Below are 17,056 nucleotides of genomic sequence, written 5' to 3'. Positions count from 1 at the left end.
ATGGCAGCCTTGGGATGGATGGAGCTCATGGAAGGAGCGAGGCTGTAGAGACACGTGGTGAAGAGAACAGACATCCAGGGTGGAGGCCTCCCTCAGCCAGCCCTGGCTGGCCCAGCTCTACCTGGAGGAGCCTGTGAGGGGGGCAAAGGCAGCAATGTTGAGCTGTTTGCAGCCCCCGGGTGTCAGTGCCAACCCTTCCCAGGGAGCAGCAACCTCAGGGCACCCCCGGCGCTCACCGCAGGGCACGTGGCAGTCGCACTCGCAGATGTCGCAGCGCTGGAACCAGCGGGCCCAGCCCGACCGCTTGGTGACACAGGACGAGATCTTGATGCAGCCGCGGTTCAGGGGGGCCCCCAGGTGGGCCTGGGAGCTGCAGGACGACGAGCACTCCCCGGTGATGTCCCGCTCGCTGATCTCGATCCGGCCCCGCAGGCAGATCCCTGCGGGAGCGGGGACAGGGCACGTCCACGGGTGCCCACTGCGGGGCACTTTCCCGGGATGGGGGGGCTTGGCATGCCCCCAGGCTGTACTCACGGAGGCAGGTGGGCTTGGGGGTCCAGCGGCCGTCGGAGCGGCAGGTGCTGACGGCGTCCCCCAGCAGCAGGAAGCTGGGCCGGCAGCTGTAGCGCACCACAGAGCCCACCCACCAGTCGTTCCCGTGCACCACCGAGTTGAAATCCGCCTCGGGCCGCCCGCAGTTCACTGCCAACGAGGAGGGTGTCCTGTCTGACACCACCCTGCCCAACCAGCAGCCCCAGGGGTGCCCCAGGCAGGGCTGTGGGGCCTGGATCCTGGGCAGGATCCGTGTCCCCACGTGGCCCCAAGACCAGGCTGCTGTTGGCACTCACACACCTCTGTGTGTGGTGTGTGGTGTGTGGTACAAACCCTGCCCTCCTCAGGCTGCCTGTGCCGAGCCCTGCGGCAGCCCCAGGACCCCCACCCCGGTCTTCCCCCACTTGGTTTTACCTCTGCAGAAGGATTTGTAGCCCAGCCAGCAGCAGCTGCCGTTCCCACACTGGCTCCTCTTCAGCTCCTTGTGCTTGCCCTTGCAGCCCCCCACGCAGATGGGGGCTGTGCCAGACCAGTAGGTATCCTGGTCTTCTGGTGCCACTGAGAGCAAGGCTGGGGGGGTGAGGGCCACCATTCCCATCAGCTCCCCAGCCCTCAGAGTCCCCCAGGGAGGTGTTTGAGGCCACCAAAGCTCCTCTCAGCCCACCCCTTGACCCTCGCTGTGGTGAGCCCTCACTGCCAGGACCCAGCTCCCCCTTCCCCTGTGCCAAGCCCCAGCACAGGGGAGTGACAAAAGTCTTGCTCCTTACTGGGGAAGACTGTTCCAGCAGCTCTGGGGCACCCTGCAAGCCCCTCACCCCCCCCAAAAAATGCCCTGTTACCTTCTGGGTCCTCGCAGGAGACCAGCGTGGCCAGCAGGGCGAGGAAGAGGAGGCCCAGTGCCATGATGGACACCCTGCCCTCCTCCCCTCGCCCCTCAGACCACAGACCCCCCTCTCTGCTCGCCCAGGAGAAAGTGAACTTGGTTTTCCATACACACACACACAGGGGACAGGGGCTGCTGTAGGACATGGGGGAAGGGAGGAGACATTCCCTCTAATGCCAATCCTCTCCCCAGCAGATAATCTCTGGCAGATTACCCTGCCCAGGCCCGGTGTTTAAAGGGACAACTCCCAGCCACCACAGCCTCTCCTCCAGTCCCAGCACCCACCACTCCATCCAACACCAGGCAGGCACAACCCTGGCTCTGGCAGGATGTTGGAAGGAGGGCCAGGCTGGGAGTGCTGCGAATGCAAAGCTGGCACAGGGCCCTTCTCTCGAAGGTATCCTTGGCCCAGCTCTGCCAAGGACCAGGGAGCAGGGGCCAGGCAGGGAGGGAAGGCTGGGCAAGGCCTCAACCTTGCATTCCAAGCCCAGGGATGCCCTGCCTGGATCGAGGAGCATCCTCTGGCATCTGTGCTGTCAGGGCTGCTGGGACACCCCCTGAGCCCTACTTGTGTTCCACTCACCCCTGCAGAGCAGAGTTTTGGGGTGCAGGGGGGCACTCTGCCCTTCCCACACGGATCCAGCCCCAGGACACCCTCAGGCAGCTCTGGCCACTTCATCCCTGGCTCCATCCCCAGCTCCTGGATGGCCCCTGCACAGCTCAGTGCCCCTCACCCAGGGCTGCTCAAAGCTGCCCCACCCCAAGGGCACAGCCACCAAACCACAGCCAGTGGGTGCAACTGGAAAGTGAGCAGATGGCCAAGGGTTTAGGATAAAGGGATTTCCTCCACTAAACTGGAATTCCAACAGCTTTTGCTCAAGGAAGGAGCAAGGGGGAAAAGTCAGTGTCCAGCAAGGTGCATCCCTGCCTCCACTTGGGCTCATCACCTCCCCACAGGGTAGAGGGCACAAAGGTCACCCCAGGGACCCCAAATTCACACTGTCCTTGGCCAGTCACTTGACAAAGGACAAGCTGGCTCTGCTCACAAATCCGGGCTCCTCCCTGCTTTCAAAAAAGGCCAGAGCAGGCAGCACAGCCCTGGAGGAGGCAGCAAAAATCAAACCCGCAGCAGGAACAGGAGTGCCAGAGCTAAACCCGGCCTTCCAGTGCCACCTCTGGGGACGAGGAGCAGCACAACTCCAGTGCCAGCTGCACGGTGCCAGGAGATCCTGGCAGCTCTCCAGTGCCCACCTCCCACACTGCAGGCTCAGGGTATCCCAGTGCCACCTTCTGACACCCCAGCTGGCAGGGATGGGGCTGAAACACACACCAGCCACTGCCTGGCCTGGCAGCCTGATCTTTATTCGTCCTGCCAAAGTACACTCTGCCCAACCAGGAGCCCAAACCCCAATGTGGGGAGGAAACCCAGGGAATGACAAAAGCAGAAGGGAAGCTCCCAATGTCCCAGTGCTGCAGTGGCCTGCACGGGAAAGCACCTCCAGCCCGCTCCTCCCAGAGACTAATGGGACCAGGGGTGCAACCACCACCACCAGCACCAGCTGAACCAGCAGAGATGAAGTGCAGGGACGTGCTGATGAAGGCATTGCCATCCCCTGGAGAAACTCTGGCTGGGGAAGGACACTGCAAAAGGCCACACATCTCCCCAGGGAAGAGGCTTCAGCACCAGTGTCTGCCCCACACACCATCCAGCCTGGAAAGGTCCTGGCTGAGGAACAGGCTCAGCAAGGGACCACATCACCCACCAGTTCCCTGGGCCAGGCCTAGGCCAAACCTCCTGGGAGGGTGGGAGAGGCTTGCTAGTCCCTAATCCCCAAGAGGAGGAGACAGCCAGCCCTTCCCAGCTCACCTCCCTTGATCCACGGCTGAGACCTGTCCTTCACCTCTCCCCATGCTGCCCAGAGCCAGGGGCAGCACAGGGTGAAGACAAGCCCACCCAGGTACCCCAGGCACCCCCCGTCCTCCCCCAGCAGCACATCCCACCGAGGCCCAAGTTCTCCCCACGAACACAGCCCTGGGGGCACCTCACACGATCTGGATGCCCAGCTCCTCTGCTGTCTTCTGCAGCCTGTCCATGACATTCTCCTCCAGCTCCCCAGCCAGCCCCGCAGGGGTTGCTGTCCCCTGCTCCTCTGGGGCCGTGCTGGCCATCACGTAATACACAGTCTCGCTCTGCCCGTGCTCGTTGGTCCTGTTCACCACCCGGATGATGGGGCTGCTGGGGGTGCTGGGCTCTTGCTCTGAGGACAAAGCTGGCCCTGGGAAGGTGCTGGGCTCTTGCTCTGAGGACATTGCAGCTCCCTGGAAGGCGCTGGGCTGGGCTGGCTCGGGGCACAGCTCTGAGACCCCGCTCTCCTCTGCCAGGGGAGCGTCCGCTGGGGGCTCCAGGATGATGCCCTGCAGGTTGCCCTCCCCCTCGGGCAGCACCACGCACTCGGCTGGGCCCTCCAGGGCCTCCCCACGCTTCTCCCTGTCCTTCAGGAGCTGCTCTGTGAGCTCCACGCTCTCGTAGCGCACCAGCTGCAGCCGCATGTAGCCATCCTCATGCTCCCTGTACCTGGCACACACGGGCAGGGGGGTGGACAGTCACACTCCCCTTCCCAGGAGACAGGAACACACAAGGAAGGGGGATTCTGGGAGCTCAGCGCAGGCAGTACCTGAAGCGAGGGTGCCCCGAGGGCCACTTGAACTGGTGCTTCTTCCTGAGGTGCACGGTGAGGTTGTTCCCACGCGTGAAGCACTTGTCACACACGTGGCACTTGTACCGGGGCTCCGAGTCACCCTGGGGGGCACAGAGAGGGGGGTGAGCACAGGAGGGGGAATCAGCCCCTCTGGGAAGCCTGGCACGGGGTAACACGAGCAGTGCAAGCTCTGCTGCCTTCCCACCTCGTGGACCTTCCTGTAGTGCAGTTTGATGGAGCAGAGGGAGCGGGCAGAGAAGCTGCAGGCCTCGAACTCGCAGCGATACGCCGGCTCCTTGCTGTGCGTGTCCAGGTGCTTCCTCAGATCAATGAGGTTCTTGCAGCTGGAAGGAAAGGGGGAGGGAGGGGACACAAAGCTGTGAACACGGCAGCACAGGCACACAGGTGCCCCTGGGAGGAGGGAGAGCCCCTGCCCTCACCTGTAGTCACAGTAGTCACACTTGAAGGGCCGCTCCTCGCTGTGCCGGAAGCGAATGTGGTTGCGCAGGGAGGAGGGCAGGGGGCACGTCATGTCACACAGGGGGCACTTGTAGTGGTTCACTGCGCCAAGGACAGGGGGAAATGTGACCCCAGAGCAGGGCAGAGCGCTCTCTGCTCAGGGGTTCAGCCGGGAGAAGGGCCCTTGACTCACCGTGGTTCCTCATGTGGTCGCGGAGCAGCCTCTCCGTGGCAAACCTCTTGGAGCAGTGGGAGCACTGGAACCTCTGCTCTGGGACAGGGAGCAAGGGGAGGGGGTGGTGAGAAAGGAGATCAGAGCAGGGAGAACAGCACAGAGAGCAGCAAGGGAGAAATAAAGGTGGTTACAGAGGGGCTGGAAACCCTCTTCTGCAGGCAGAGACAGCGCACACTGATTACAAAGCCAAACTGAAAAAAAAAAATCCCAAAACAACACTTGCAAAGACCAAAAGGCACAGCCTCCCAGTGCAGAAACTGGGGAGCAACCATCACACACACCGTCAGCACAGGGAACTGAGCCAGCAAATCCCAGTACTGCTGCCTGGGACTCTGCTCTGGCTGAGCAGTGTGAGCCCTCCAATCCTGCTGCTGCAAGAAGACACTCCTCAGAAGACACAAGCTGTGCCAGGGGAGGTTCAGGTTGGACATCAGGAGGAATTTCTGCATGGAAAGGGTGGTCAGGCATTGGAAGGGGCTGCCCAGGGAGGTTTGGACTCCCCATCCCTGGAGGTGTCCAAGGAAGGACTGGGCTGGGTGACAAGGTGGGGATCGGGCACAGCTCGGACTGGATGAGCTTGGAGGTCTCTTCCCAAACATCCCAGCCCCAGGAATGCCTCCCCTAACCCCTCCCTGCCCCCGGGGCTTACGGTCCAGGGCGGTCTGGCGGCGGATGTGGTCGAAGAACTTGGTGTTGTTGGCAAACATCCCCCCGCAGGTGGGACAGGCCACCACCTTCTCCTGCGTGTGGCTGCGCAGGTGCTCCCGCAGTTTGCAGCGCCCCTTGAAGCTGCAGTCACAGTCTGGGCACAAACAACAGCACAGTGAGACCCCTCACAGCTGGGCCACTGACTGAGCACCAGCCTTCTTCTCTCTTGGGCAGCAAGGCCCCCAGAAAGCCCAGGGAGCAGGGGCACAGCAGGGGGAGATCGTTGGGGTACAGCTGGCACGACCCCTGCCAGCAGTTGAGGCAACTGCACAGACACAGGAGGAAATGGCAGATAAAAATAAACTCCAGCCTTTTCTTCTAGGGACTAATTAAATATTAATGAAAAGCTCAGTGTCAAGCACTCAGCTGGATGCCCTGAAGCAAATCCTGCGGGACATTTCCCTCTCAGCACCACGCACATTTCTGAAGGTCTGAAACCCTCCTGAGCAGCAGAGAGCTCTCCTGTGCCACATCTGCAACCCAGCCCCGTGCAAAAGCCCCTCTGGAGAGGCCCTGGAGCCACACACAGACCTTTCCAGCCACAGAGCACCACGTGGTTCTCCTTCCCTGCTGCCTTGTACTCGGAGCAGAAGCTGTGATCCTCCACGTGCCGGTAGAACCACTCGGGGTTATCAAAGGATCTCTGGGGAGGAAGGACATTAAAAACAGGGTCCAAAAAAAAAAAGAGATCAGCACAAGCTCAGGTGCTTTCACACAGGCCCCAGCAGAGCCAGCAGCAGCTCTCCCTCCCTGGGTTAAACCAAGCCCCCTGTTCTCACCTCACAGTACTCCCACAGGCACAGGAAGTTCTCCTGGATCTCAGGGATGATGTTCCTGCTCTGGAAGTCCAGCTGGCAGTGGCTGACGTCCCCCTGGCCCTGCAGGGCCCGCAGCCCCCACTGCTTGAGCTTGGTGTGGTAGCAGTGGAAGTAGACGTGGCGCACGAGGTCGGAGGGGCTCTCCGGGGAGCAGAACCCACAGTCCTGCCACAGGCACGTGTACTCCTCTGCAACACACACAGGATCATCAGCCAGGCTGGGAAAAACCTCTGGGATCATCCAGTCCAGTGGGCAGAGGGAAAACCTCCAGGGAGGGGAATGCCACGGGGGTTTTGCTGAGATCCTACTGGGTGCCTGCACGGCCTGAGCACACACGGCCTTTGCCACCTGCTGCTCTTGGTGTTTTTCCATTCCTCCGAAGAGCAATTACACCCCAAAAAAGCCCAGCGGCCTCCCCTGGGAAGGCAGGTCACGTGACAGGCCAAATTATCTGCAGGCCAACGCTGGGGGAAGCAAACGCCACAGGCAGCACCGCTCTGCTCAGGGAGGGGGGCAGGAAGGAGGCCAGAAACATTCTCTTCTCAGGGAATCGCAGGTTGGAAAAGACCTCCAGGATCATCCAGTCCAACCTGTGCCCCATCCCCACCTTGTCACTGAGTGCCACGTCCAGCCCTTCCTGGGACACCTCCAGGGCTGGGGACCCCAAACTTCCCTGGGCAGCCCCTGCCAGTGCCTGACAGCCCTTTCCATCCAGAAATCCCTGCTGATGCCCAGCCTGGCCCTCCCCCAGCACAGCCCGATGTTCCCCAGGAGCACAGCCCGACTTTTCCCCCCACCGGCTCCCCACTCCTGTCGGGGAGCAGCGGCGAGCGAGGAGTCCTCCAGCCCCTCACCCAGCGGGTCCACCTCGTCGCGGTGCTCGCCGGGCAGGTGCTGCTGCAGGTGCTGCGCGACGTGCCCGCAGAACTCCTCCATGCCCGCCGCCACGAACGAGCACTGCTGCCACTCGCACTGCAGCACCACGGCCCCCTTTCCGCCGGCCCGGCCGGGAGGCATGGCCGGAGCCCCTGAATCCTCCTGCGGCCAGCCGGGAGCGGGTCGGAGCACCGCGGGGTGCGGGGAGAGCGGGAACGAGACCCCCCTCAGAAGCAGCCCCTCCGCCCGCCTCTGCCCCGCTGGGGGGCCCCGCAGCGCGACGGACCGAGCCCGGCAGCCAATAGGAACCGGCCCCGCCCCAGCCCTCCGGCCAATCAGCGCGCGGGAAGGCGTCGCGCGCGCGGGTCCGGCCGGGAAAGTGGCGCCGCTCGCTGAGGGTTCCGGGGCGCTTTGGGTCCCAACGGGGAGAGGGAGGATTCCAGGGATTCCCGTTCGGAGTCGGGAAAACCCCCACCCCGGGAGCCGGGGCAGCTCTCCGCGGGATCGCCGAATAGCTGGGGTCGGAGGTTACCTGTGAGGGTCATCCAGTCAGCCCCCCATGTGCAGGCAGGGTCACCTGGAGCAGGTGATGCAGGAGCACGTCCCGGTGGGGTTGGGATGACTCCAGAGGCTCCACGCCCTCCCCGGGCAGCTGTTCCAGCGCTCTGCCACCTCCATGGGAAGAGGCTCTTCCTCACACGGAGGTGGAACTTGTTGTGTTTCAGTTCATGGCACAGGATGCCCAGGGTTTCCCCATCCTGGAACCGTCCAAGGCCAGGTTGGAGCATCCTGGTCCATTGGAAGGTGTCCCTGCCCATGGCAGGGGGGTGGGACTGGATGACCTTTAAGGTCCCTTCCAACCCAAACCATTCTGAGTTAATTTTTGGCGCCTCCAGGACAGTTCCTTGCCCAAATAAGAGCCCTTACAACGAGAACCCACCAAGCTGGACACAAACCCCAGCAATTCCCACCACGAGCTAATGCCACAAATTCCCTTTACTCAGCAACCAGGAGATGGATTGAAATGACAGTTTAAATTAAACAAATCTACACTGACTGTCACATCTGCTGTCCTGGGCTCTTTTTTTGTGGCACAGAATGGAGGCACAGTTCTCAGAGTTTGCTTTGGCACAGGCAAATGTCTTATTAAAAACAAAAGGGGTTGAACAAAACATGCCCCAGAGCGTGCTGGGCACAATGGTTCCTGTCACTCCTGGCACACTCAGTGGCTCTGCCCTCGATGTGAGTGGGGAGCACGTGCCCAGACAAAGAGAATTACAAAGAGAACCTGGCTGTGATGCTTTTTCAAATGAAAGCACGGGGTAAGAGGTGAATAATCTCACCTCAAAGAAGGGCTGGCCGAGTTTTTTGCTTCATCTCTCTTTTGTTTCCTGCAAAGGTTGGTTTGTTTTCAATGCAGTTCCTTTGCAATCAGCACAGAGAGCACCTGGACTGACTGAACACCTGAGTTACCTCCTGCAAGGGAAGAATATTGGGGGATTATTCAGGATGTTGGTTCATCTCTGCCCTAGTGATACAGACACAGCCCTTGCCAGCTGCTGCTCTTGGGGGTTTTTATTTCCTCTGAAGGAAAAGAGTAATTACAATTAAAAAAAACCACCAAAAAACCAGAAAGGCTGATCACGTGACAACCCAAATTAATCTCCAGGCCAATGCTGGGGGAAGCACAGGGATTACAAGGAGGGAAGGATCTTTCCTAATGGCCCCACGAGCTGGCAGCAGACTCCACGAGGAGGAATATTGAATTAGGAGGAACATGCTGGCGCCAGCCTTGCCCTGCTCCTGTAAGATGAGCACAAGTGCTGCACATCAGCCCCCTGTGCTTGTGCAAAGAGCACTCCAGAGATCCTCTGCCTCAGCACGGCCTGCCCTCCCTCTCCTGACAGGGAAAATGCTCCCTGGCAGTGACTAAAGGGGAGTTTAAAGGTTTAGCTGTGCCCTGTGGTTCAGACACCACACAAACGGCCTCGCCGCCCACGCAGGAGTGGCTGTGGCAGCTCTGGCCAACATTGCTTTCAATCTGGGCCCAGCAGCAGTGTAAAACAGGTCCTTTCCTGGCTGCTGTTCCCTCTCCTGCTGCCTCCCTGCAGGACAAACCCAGCCCTTCCCAAAGGGGACCCCTCCCGAGGAACGTGTGGGTTTGCTGGTGGACACTCTTGCCAGTCCCACGAGCATTCTGTCCCTGGCTGAAGGTGATCCCCCTCCCTGCAGGTGCCTGTGGGTTCCAGGCAAAGCCCTGCTGGGTTCCCAGAGTCCAAAGGGACAGTTTTCATTACACAAAGCACAATCTGTGGGGTCCCAGAGAGGCAGAGCTGCTGTCCAAGCGAGGTCCCCTGTGCGTGTCTCCAGCAGCTCGTGGGTGTCTCACACTCCACAAGAGAAGATCCTGTTGTCCCAAGCCTTGTTTTCCCAAGAAATGGCTCATCCCTGCAGGACTTGCCACCCTCTCGCTTCCAGCCAAGGTTTTTCTGTCCCCAAACCTGGGATTTCACCCGTGAAATGTCAGGTTGGACAGGAAGGAGCCTCTCTGGGAAGGATCCACACTGACCATGCAAATGGGAGCGAAACCCAGACCCAGGGATTTGCATTTAAGCAAATCCCAAGTGAGGCATCGTGGAGAGACACCCCTGAACTGGAGAAAACCCATTTCCTCCAGCTTTCCCAGCTGGAAGTTTACCAGGGGAACATGAGCACAGGCTTCACTCTGCCCTGGGAGGCTCATGACAGACACAGCCCTGCTCCAAAATCCTGCAGGATCCAAGAGCTGGCGCTTGGCAGCAGCAACAACCATGGAAACAGGTGAGTTGCAGCACCCTTGACTTTTTCACAGGATGCATCCCCATGGAATTAGCAGGGAGAGAACATTCTGTGCTGTTCTTGGGCTCGTATTTTAAAAAGAAATAATCAGAAAGAATTGTCTTGAAATCAACACGTGGCATCTTTGGTGTCCCAAGAATTTAATGGTATCAATTAGCACGTTCTGTCTTCTCTAAGCTGAATTTATATTCCTCCACAGTGCGATGTTTTTCAAAAGGCAGTTAGATCAAAGTGATGTGAAATATGATTCAATTTGCCTGAAAATTATATAAACTCGGGCCCAAATTAGCATTTTCTTCCACAATGCTGCCAGTAGCAGAGTTATCTGAAGTTTTAATAGCTCAGCATCAGATGCTGCTGAATAATTCACTGAAAGCAACAGGTTTGAGTTATGTGAGGCTGGAGTGAAAACTTAAAAACAAGGCTAAGGGGCAGAGCCATTGCATGGCTTAATTAGAAATCAGTGTGCAGATTCATGCATTTCTGGCCACTTCAGGTACTCACTGTTTGATGTGGGACTCAGAGTTCACCTCTGTTTTTGGGGCCCTGCCCCTTGAATGTGTTAACCTTGTTCCTAGCCTTGGTTCTGGTTAGCACTCAAACACCAAAAAACAAGCTGTAATTGCCCAAAACTGCAATTCCTCTGGCCCAACAGCCAACATTTGGGGTAACCCCAAGCCAGCACGGTGTTGTTTAAACCCTCTGCTCTTCCCTTTCCACTCCCTCCCTGTGTTTCCCGTGTCTGTGCACCTGGGGACACAAAACCACAGGAAAGAAAGGGATGAACGAGGCCAAATGACACATCCTGGAAAAGCAGAAGAAGGGCCAAATGATAAATTTTTAGAGATCAAACACACCAGCTGCGGGATGGCAGCTTGTGTTCCCTCGGGAGAACGTGGCTGTGTGTTTTCCAAGGGATTAACTTCAAAGTTAAGTTGTGGTTTTTTTTTTTTTTTCCTCCCCAGAAGATTTCAATAAAAGCCAGTAGGGAAACCCCTCCCTGGCCCCACAGGTGGGAGCTCTGTGTTCAGGCAAAACAAAAGCCCAAAACCTTCAGAAAGCCACAAAAGACCTGCATGAAAGCCATGTGGCACTCAACGTGGGAACACAGGTTAGGGCACCTCAATCTCCCTGTGTAGATGAGCAGCCCTCACTGCTGAGCTCCATTTTTGTATTAATAACTGCAGTTTCTCCTTCCTGACTTGCTATCTAGATGTGATGAATTTGCTCCTTCTGCAACAACCTCTTCCAGCTGCTCTGGGCTCCCCCCTGAGCTCCCTAACGCTCATTTCCCCCCCTCAGTCCCCACAGATTTTGGCAAACGTGTGTACCAAGGAGTGAGGGTGAAACACACGGTCAAGGATCTTCTGGCTGAGAAACGCTCCAGGCAGAGCAGTGGCTCCCACTTCAGCGTAAGTCACTCCCTCTCCACCACGTTTTTAACCTCCAAAAAAATCATGCTATCCCACTCTCTGCTTTAAAGAGCACTTTGGTAGAGTTCAGGGTCCCTCCAGTGCTGGCAGGGAATAGCGAAAACATTTGCAACACCAGTGCTTGTCCCAGAACATCACTGACGGCTCCTCGATTTTTTTCCATCAGTGATCTAATGCCCAAAAGTGGTTTTTTCTTCCTATTTGGAGCATATCAGTAATGCCAAATTTCTCATTCCTTTCACATCCTGCATGGGACACCTCTCCAAGTCGACTTCCTTTCCCCCTCGCTCCAAGCTGCACTCGAACCAGTCAGTGCCACAAAAATAGCTGTTCTTCCCCGAATGTTGTGCTCCTTCCAGCTCCTCCCTGGCACACCAGAGCGTGCCAGGGGAGATGCAGTGATGCTATGGGCTGGCAGCAGGCCAAGCAGCAGCTTGCAGGAGATGATCTCTTCCTAAAGTGGTTCTATAGCAACAGGAAGCCCCAGTCAGGCTCTCATACACTACACTGTTTTTTTTTTTTCCCTCAATTGCCAGCCAGCAAAGCAACGCTGTCCCCAGGAGAGGATACAACATTGCAGTGCCAGCACGTGGCATCCAGTGGCACGACCATCTCCTCCCTGGGTGCTCCCAAGACTCACCTATAAGGAGCAGCAGCTCCTCACTTGCATTCCCTGGGATCAGCAGGGCTTGGGCAGATAAGGGGGTGCAGCCAAGCTGCTGAAACTGCACCCTGGAAGGAAAGAGTGAGAGCAGAAACCCAGATTACTGGCAGCAGAAGACACATTTTTATGGCAGATAGCTGAACACCCCTTTGTGTGTTTGTGATGCTCTGGGATTTAGCTGCATCTTGTGTTCGAGCACAAGCTTTGCTTTCCCCTTCCCCCCCCAAAAAAAAAAAAATCCCTCAGCCTTTGTGGGGCAAGGGGAGGTCTCTGGAGGAGGGAAGATGAGGGCTCAGCAGAGATGAGCTGCTGGGCTGATTACTGAGGCAGCACAACAGCAAGAATTCCACGGCAGCCAGGCCCTGCACACGTCAAACGACAGGAAATCACTGAATATGCTGAGCTGGGAGACACCCACGAGGATCAGGGCACACTGTGATGAAAACCACGCAAAATCTGGGATTCTACACCGGCTGCAGGGCAGAAGGGCTTGGGCATGGTCTTCAGGGAGGGTCCCACTTTTCCCTTGCACAGGTACGAGCTCCCAGTTACCCTCTGCATGACGACACCCTGACCATGTGCAAGGCAGGCTGAGACCCAGCTTATCAGCAGCTCAGCGTGCTGGGAGTGCCCAGGGGATGCTGGACAGACACACTGATGAGCTGCAGAGCATCCAGCCCCACGGAAGGGAAGCAGTGCAGGCAGGAAATGAACTAATGGGTTTCAATTAAGCCAAACCTTTCATTGCCCGATAAGGAGAGCGAGGAGAGGAATGAAATGCAGGTCTCTGCAAGCACGTGGTGCCTGCCCTGGTGGAGAGCTGCAGCAGAGGCTCTTGCAGCTGAATTCAGGCAGCAAAGCCCTGGCAGCTCTGTGACCACCCATCGTAGGTGTGTGCACACAGTCAGGCAGCTTCATGATCAAAGATTAACTGAGGCTCTGATAATTGGGAATGCTCCGTACTAGAGGCTGGCAGCTGTGCCAAGGGCCCTCCTGTCCCATCCCAGCTCCCATCCCTGCAGCCCTCTGTCCTTTAAGGCAGGATCTGTGCCACCTGCACCCCCCAGCACAACCTTTTCCTCCCGAGGTGACGTGGATGCTGAGAGGGGGGTGTCTGCTGCACCACCAGAGAGGATCCTCACTGAGGATCTGCAGCCAAAAATGGCCCAGCTGGAGACTGGTGCAAGCCCTGCCCCTGTGACATGAACACTCTTCTTCATCCACAAGCCAAGGGGCTCCTTCCTGCCCCCTCCTGTACCCTCTGCAGCCCGTGTGACCTGTGCTGGCTCACAGCTCATTTTCATGACGGAGCAGGGGGCAGCTGCAAACCTCCCTCGGCAGCAGAAGGAAGTCCCAGCCCTGGCAAATTTTAATTCAAATCTAAACCTCTAAATTTGGTTGCCTGCCACAGCAGGAACCTCCTGTTTGCACTATGCAAACTGAAAATAGCCTGTCCCCAGCACTGGCCAGGGGACAGTTGAAATAAATGCAGCCACGGGCTCCCTGTTTCTGTTTTGTGGGTTTAGAGGTCCCAGAACTCAATGAAACCCCAGGAATGAGCTCTGCTCCAGAGCAGCAGATGCCTTTGCTTTGGAGGGAATTAGGCACTGTGAGCACCAGGGTCACTCAGGGCTAATTCTCCCTTCCCTGGGGACCAAGAGGAGATTATCATTATGATCAGGGTTGCTGCAGGACCCGAGAAGGAATTAGAAATAACTGCCTTTACACACAGCCTGCTTGTGCTGTGAGGAGGAGCCAGGTGAAGCAGCACAGGTGGGCAGAGCCAGGACTCAGAATCTGCCCATTTTGACCAGTCAAGGGCTCAAATCCCACTTTACTGAGACCTGCTTTGTGCCAACACCAAAGTGAGTGCTCAGCATTCTGCCTGCATTAAAGGACTCTGCAGTGCACCAGAGAGAAGCCATTTATCTTGATACTTCTCCTGTTATCAGCTCTACTCAAGACCTCCACAATCTCTTCTTAGCCTACATCTTCTAATGCCTCAGAGGCCCCAGGCTTGGAGTCATGTAGTTAAGCCCTTCACAGCACCAAGGCTCAAAGGGTGCATCTGAGTTATGCCAAACCTTCCCAAACTACGTGTTCAAAGAGCCACCTCCCACTGGAAAGGCAATTTTTTTAACCTACCTTTGTCTTTTTTTTGCAGGGCAGCACCAGCACACCACAGTCAGCCTTTGTCCAAATGCCAGGTGAGGTTTTTCCTGCACTGATAAATAACCTTCCATACAGGTTGGGTAGTTGACACAGCCCTGTCTGTTCTCCTCCATAGGACATGAATAAGCAAAGGAGCCCTAGAGCAGGGCCACCCCTCAGAGAGAGCCCAGGAGGAAAGTAATTACAAGAGTTAAAACAGGGACAGCAATAATCTGGTATACAATTCCCAAAGAGAGGAGAGAGAGAGATAATTAAAGCAGTTCCCACCTCTTTCGGTAGAGGAGCCATCCTTCTTTTCTTTCTGCATCTTCCAGTTTTCTCTGGAGCAGAAGAAAGAAAGTACAAAATCAGGAGCTGACCTGTTTCATCCCTTGAGCTCTTGGGCAGGGAAAGGGGAGTGAGGCTGGAACCTCCTCCCCAGGGGCCGTGGCAGAACAAGGGAAAAGCAGAGGCTGACAAAACTGACCTCAATCTCCCCGTTTAAAAAGGAGGGCTCCTATTTAAAGCTTCCCAGATGGAGGTCAGCAGCTGGACCAGGGCAGGCTGGGGTGCTAAAAGCACTTGGGCTCCCACACAGCTGCTTCAAGGCAGGATTGGTTCTTGCTCTGGGGGATGCTGGAGGGAAAAGGGCTCAGGTTTGCACCCACAGGGGTGTCCATGGCTCTGTGGTTCCCAGGTGCTGCTGTCACAGCTCCCCTTTGTCCCACCTGTTCTCTGCCCACCACAGGCTCACCTCCCACCGGTTACTACGGAGTCAGGAGACCCTTCCCAGCCGAGCTGGATCTCCACAACACCAAGCCATTTGTCAGTGATGTCTACTCGTCCCCTCTGGGCTCCAAGCCCTTCTCCTGTGATTCCTCTGCCTCTCAGGGCTACCCAGCCCTCCTGGACCCGTATCTCACCGACCAGTACGGGGATTGCCGTGCTCCCCACCTCAATCCTGCTGCCAGCTCCTTCTTCAGCCCTCCTGCCGTGCCCCCTCTCCTGCCCTCCTTCCCCAGTGACACGGGACACTTCCTGCTAGTGAGTGAGTCTGTGGTTCTGTCCCCCAATAAAAGATCACCCAGTTTAAACCCCGGGGTTAACTCTGGGGGGCTCATGTGGGAAGGACGTGGCTGATACAGGAGGCAGCACAGCAGAGCCCCCAGCAGATGGGGCAGGGCTGTGGGGGAAGGTTCCTTATCTTTGTTCCCATCTAATTTTCCCTTCTTCTGGTGAGAGACCAACCTTCCCTGCTCCCCAAAGCAACTACTGCGTTAAGCTCCTTAAATCTCTAGAAACATCCTTTGATAGCTCCAGCCTATCCCCCATCCCTGCTGCTTCCCAGGAGCCAGCTCCTGTCACACCCCCAGGGCAGAGCTCCTGGACCCTGCAGGATCAGGGCTGCTCAGTCCCACTGGGATCCTATTCCAGGCCTTGATACTTCTCGAGTATCATCCGATGGACAGGACAGAGGTTTCTGTTCAACAGTTTTAACACCAAATGCTGCTCCAGAGCAGCAGAAACCCTTGTGGAACAGGCTCCCCAGGGCAGTGGGCACAGCCCCAAGGCTGCCAGAGCTCCAGGAGGGTTTGGATGATCCTCTGGGACACAGGATGTGACTCCTGGGGACGGTCCTGTGCAGGGCTGAGGGTTGGACTCAATGATCCTTGTGGGTCCCCTTCCAGCTCAGCATGTTCTGTGATTCTGAGCGTTGGGGATAGAAACGCCGTTACCTCCAGGACAAGCTTTTGTTCCTAAGGGTCTTTCTTGCCTTTTCTCCCTGCTTCCCTGCAGAGAGAGCCCTGGGAGCAGAGCTCACCCGACAGCCTGGGCCCGTCGGACGCTGCGTGCTCAGACCCCCTGCAGGCGCTGCCTCCCGGCTCCAGCTGCCTCTCCCCGCCTGAACCCGCAGGTGTCTCCCCGTTCCGGGGCTCAGGTTGGACCCCAGCCATCCCTGGAGCCCAGCCCTACCCTCTGCAGCCTCTGGAAGATGCCCACTGCTCCCCCAGCTCACCCTACGCCTTCTCACCGTTCGCAGCCGAGCCGCCCTCCAGGATGAGCCACCTCTGCCCAGAGCAGCCCTCGGAGAGCCCACACCTCCAGGAGAGCCCTGCCTGGGCCAAAGAGGATGAAAGTGCCCTCTGGGGGCCTTATGAAGGCCGGAGAACTTACTGATGGGAGAGAAGAGCTGGAGGGAAAAGAAACAAATGGACGGTTATTGAAGCAAATTAATGATTTTTCTGCTCCTTCCTAAACCTCCAAACAGGGGGTGCTGATGCTTTGTGCTCTGTTTAGAAATACAGTCGCTTGGAAATACCAAGTGGTGCCTTCTAGTGCCTTATGAGGGTCATTGCTCACAGTCCTGCTGGGCTACAGGTAAAAATATCTGCACCTCATGGGCCTTTCCTACACACAAGGATCTCGGGCACTTCCCAGGGGGCTCCTCCAGCCGTAAGGATTTAATGGTTCTCAGGGTGCTGGCCTCACCTGCAGGGCACAAAACACACCCTCCCCTCGAGGAGAACCAGAGCTGTCCCCTCTTTGGCTCCACCAAATCCACACGCTCCTGGTGTCCGTGGCAGGAGGGCAGGCAGCTCCCAGCATCCAGGCGGGCTGCCACACCGGGAACGGGACTGGTTTCCAGTCCCAGTTTGCCAGTCCGGGCCCCGTGGCCACTAGAGGTAGCTCTGCACACACAAACGCACCGAGGAGCCCCGCGCAACCCTCGCAGATGCGG

At 57.5% G+C, this 17,056-nt stretch overlaps 2 protein-coding genes across 2 annotated transcripts; one reads left to right on the top strand and one right to left on the bottom strand.

The window, feature by feature from the left end:
- Positions 1-3,422: 3,422 nt before the first annotated feature.
- Positions 3,423-7,386, bottom strand: HINFP (histone H4 transcription factor). The gene is made up of 9 exons (XM_027903506.1): positions 7,209-7,386; positions 6,316-6,542; positions 6,068-6,179; positions 5,478-5,630; positions 4,787-4,864; positions 4,575-4,695; positions 4,340-4,478; positions 4,111-4,235; positions 3,423-4,010 (listed from the first exon to the last, which is right to left on the bottom strand). Exons 1-9 carry the CDS (start codon positions 7,369-7,371, stop codon positions 3,479-3,481), a joined length of 1,650 nt encoding a protein of 549 aa, XP_027759307.1. The 5' UTR covers positions 7,372-7,386; the 3' UTR covers positions 3,423-3,478.
- Positions 7,387-10,040: 2,654 nt separating this feature from the next.
- On the top strand, positions 10,041-16,494 carry CUNH11orf53 (chromosome unknown C11orf53 homolog). Its single transcript, XM_027903496.1, has 5 exons — positions 10,041-10,050; positions 11,371-11,480; positions 14,330-14,372; positions 15,065-15,360; positions 16,114-16,494. The coding sequence occupies exons 1-5, from the start codon at positions 10,041-10,043 to the stop codon at positions 16,492-16,494; spliced, it is 840 nt and encodes a 279-aa protein (XP_027759297.1).
- Positions 16,495-17,056: the final 562 nt, after the last annotated feature.

The sequence above is a fragment of the Empidonax traillii genome, unplaced genomic scaffold (assembly GCF_003031625.1).
Source record: "Empidonax traillii isolate 1590-97213 ecotype Southwest subspecies unplaced genomic scaffold, ASM303162v1 scaffold975:size500420, whole genome shotgun sequence".
NCBI classification, from domain to species: Eukaryota; Metazoa; Chordata; class Aves; order Passeriformes; family Tyrannidae; genus Empidonax; species Empidonax traillii.
Note: the sequence above shows the minus strand (reverse complement) of the source record. Positions and strands in the feature narration are given on the sequence as shown.

Bases quoted from the DNA above. Each gene is read 5' to 3' on its own strand.
- HINFP (XM_027903506.1), bottom strand. From the start codon at position 7,371: ATGCCTCCCGGCCGGGCCGGCGGAAAGGGGGCCGTGGTGCTGCAGTGC. The intron at 4,865-5,477 runs GTAAGCCCCGGG...TCCCTGTCCCAG, and splicing joins CCGCCAGACCGCCCTGGACC to AGCAGAGGTTCCAGTGCTCC. The intron at 4,479-4,574 runs GTGAGGGCAGGG...CTTTCCTTCCAG, and splicing joins TGTGACTACTGTGACTACAG to CTGCAAGAACCTCATTGATC.
- CUNH11orf53 (XM_027903496.1), top strand. The intron at 11,481-14,329 runs GTAAGTCACTCC...TTTTTTTTGCAG, and splicing joins GCAGTGGCTCCCACTTCAGC to GGCAGCACCAGCACACCACA. The intron at 15,361-16,113 runs GTGAGTGAGTCT...GCTTCCCTGCAG, and splicing joins ACACGGGACACTTCCTGCTA to AGAGAGCCCTGGGAGCAGAG.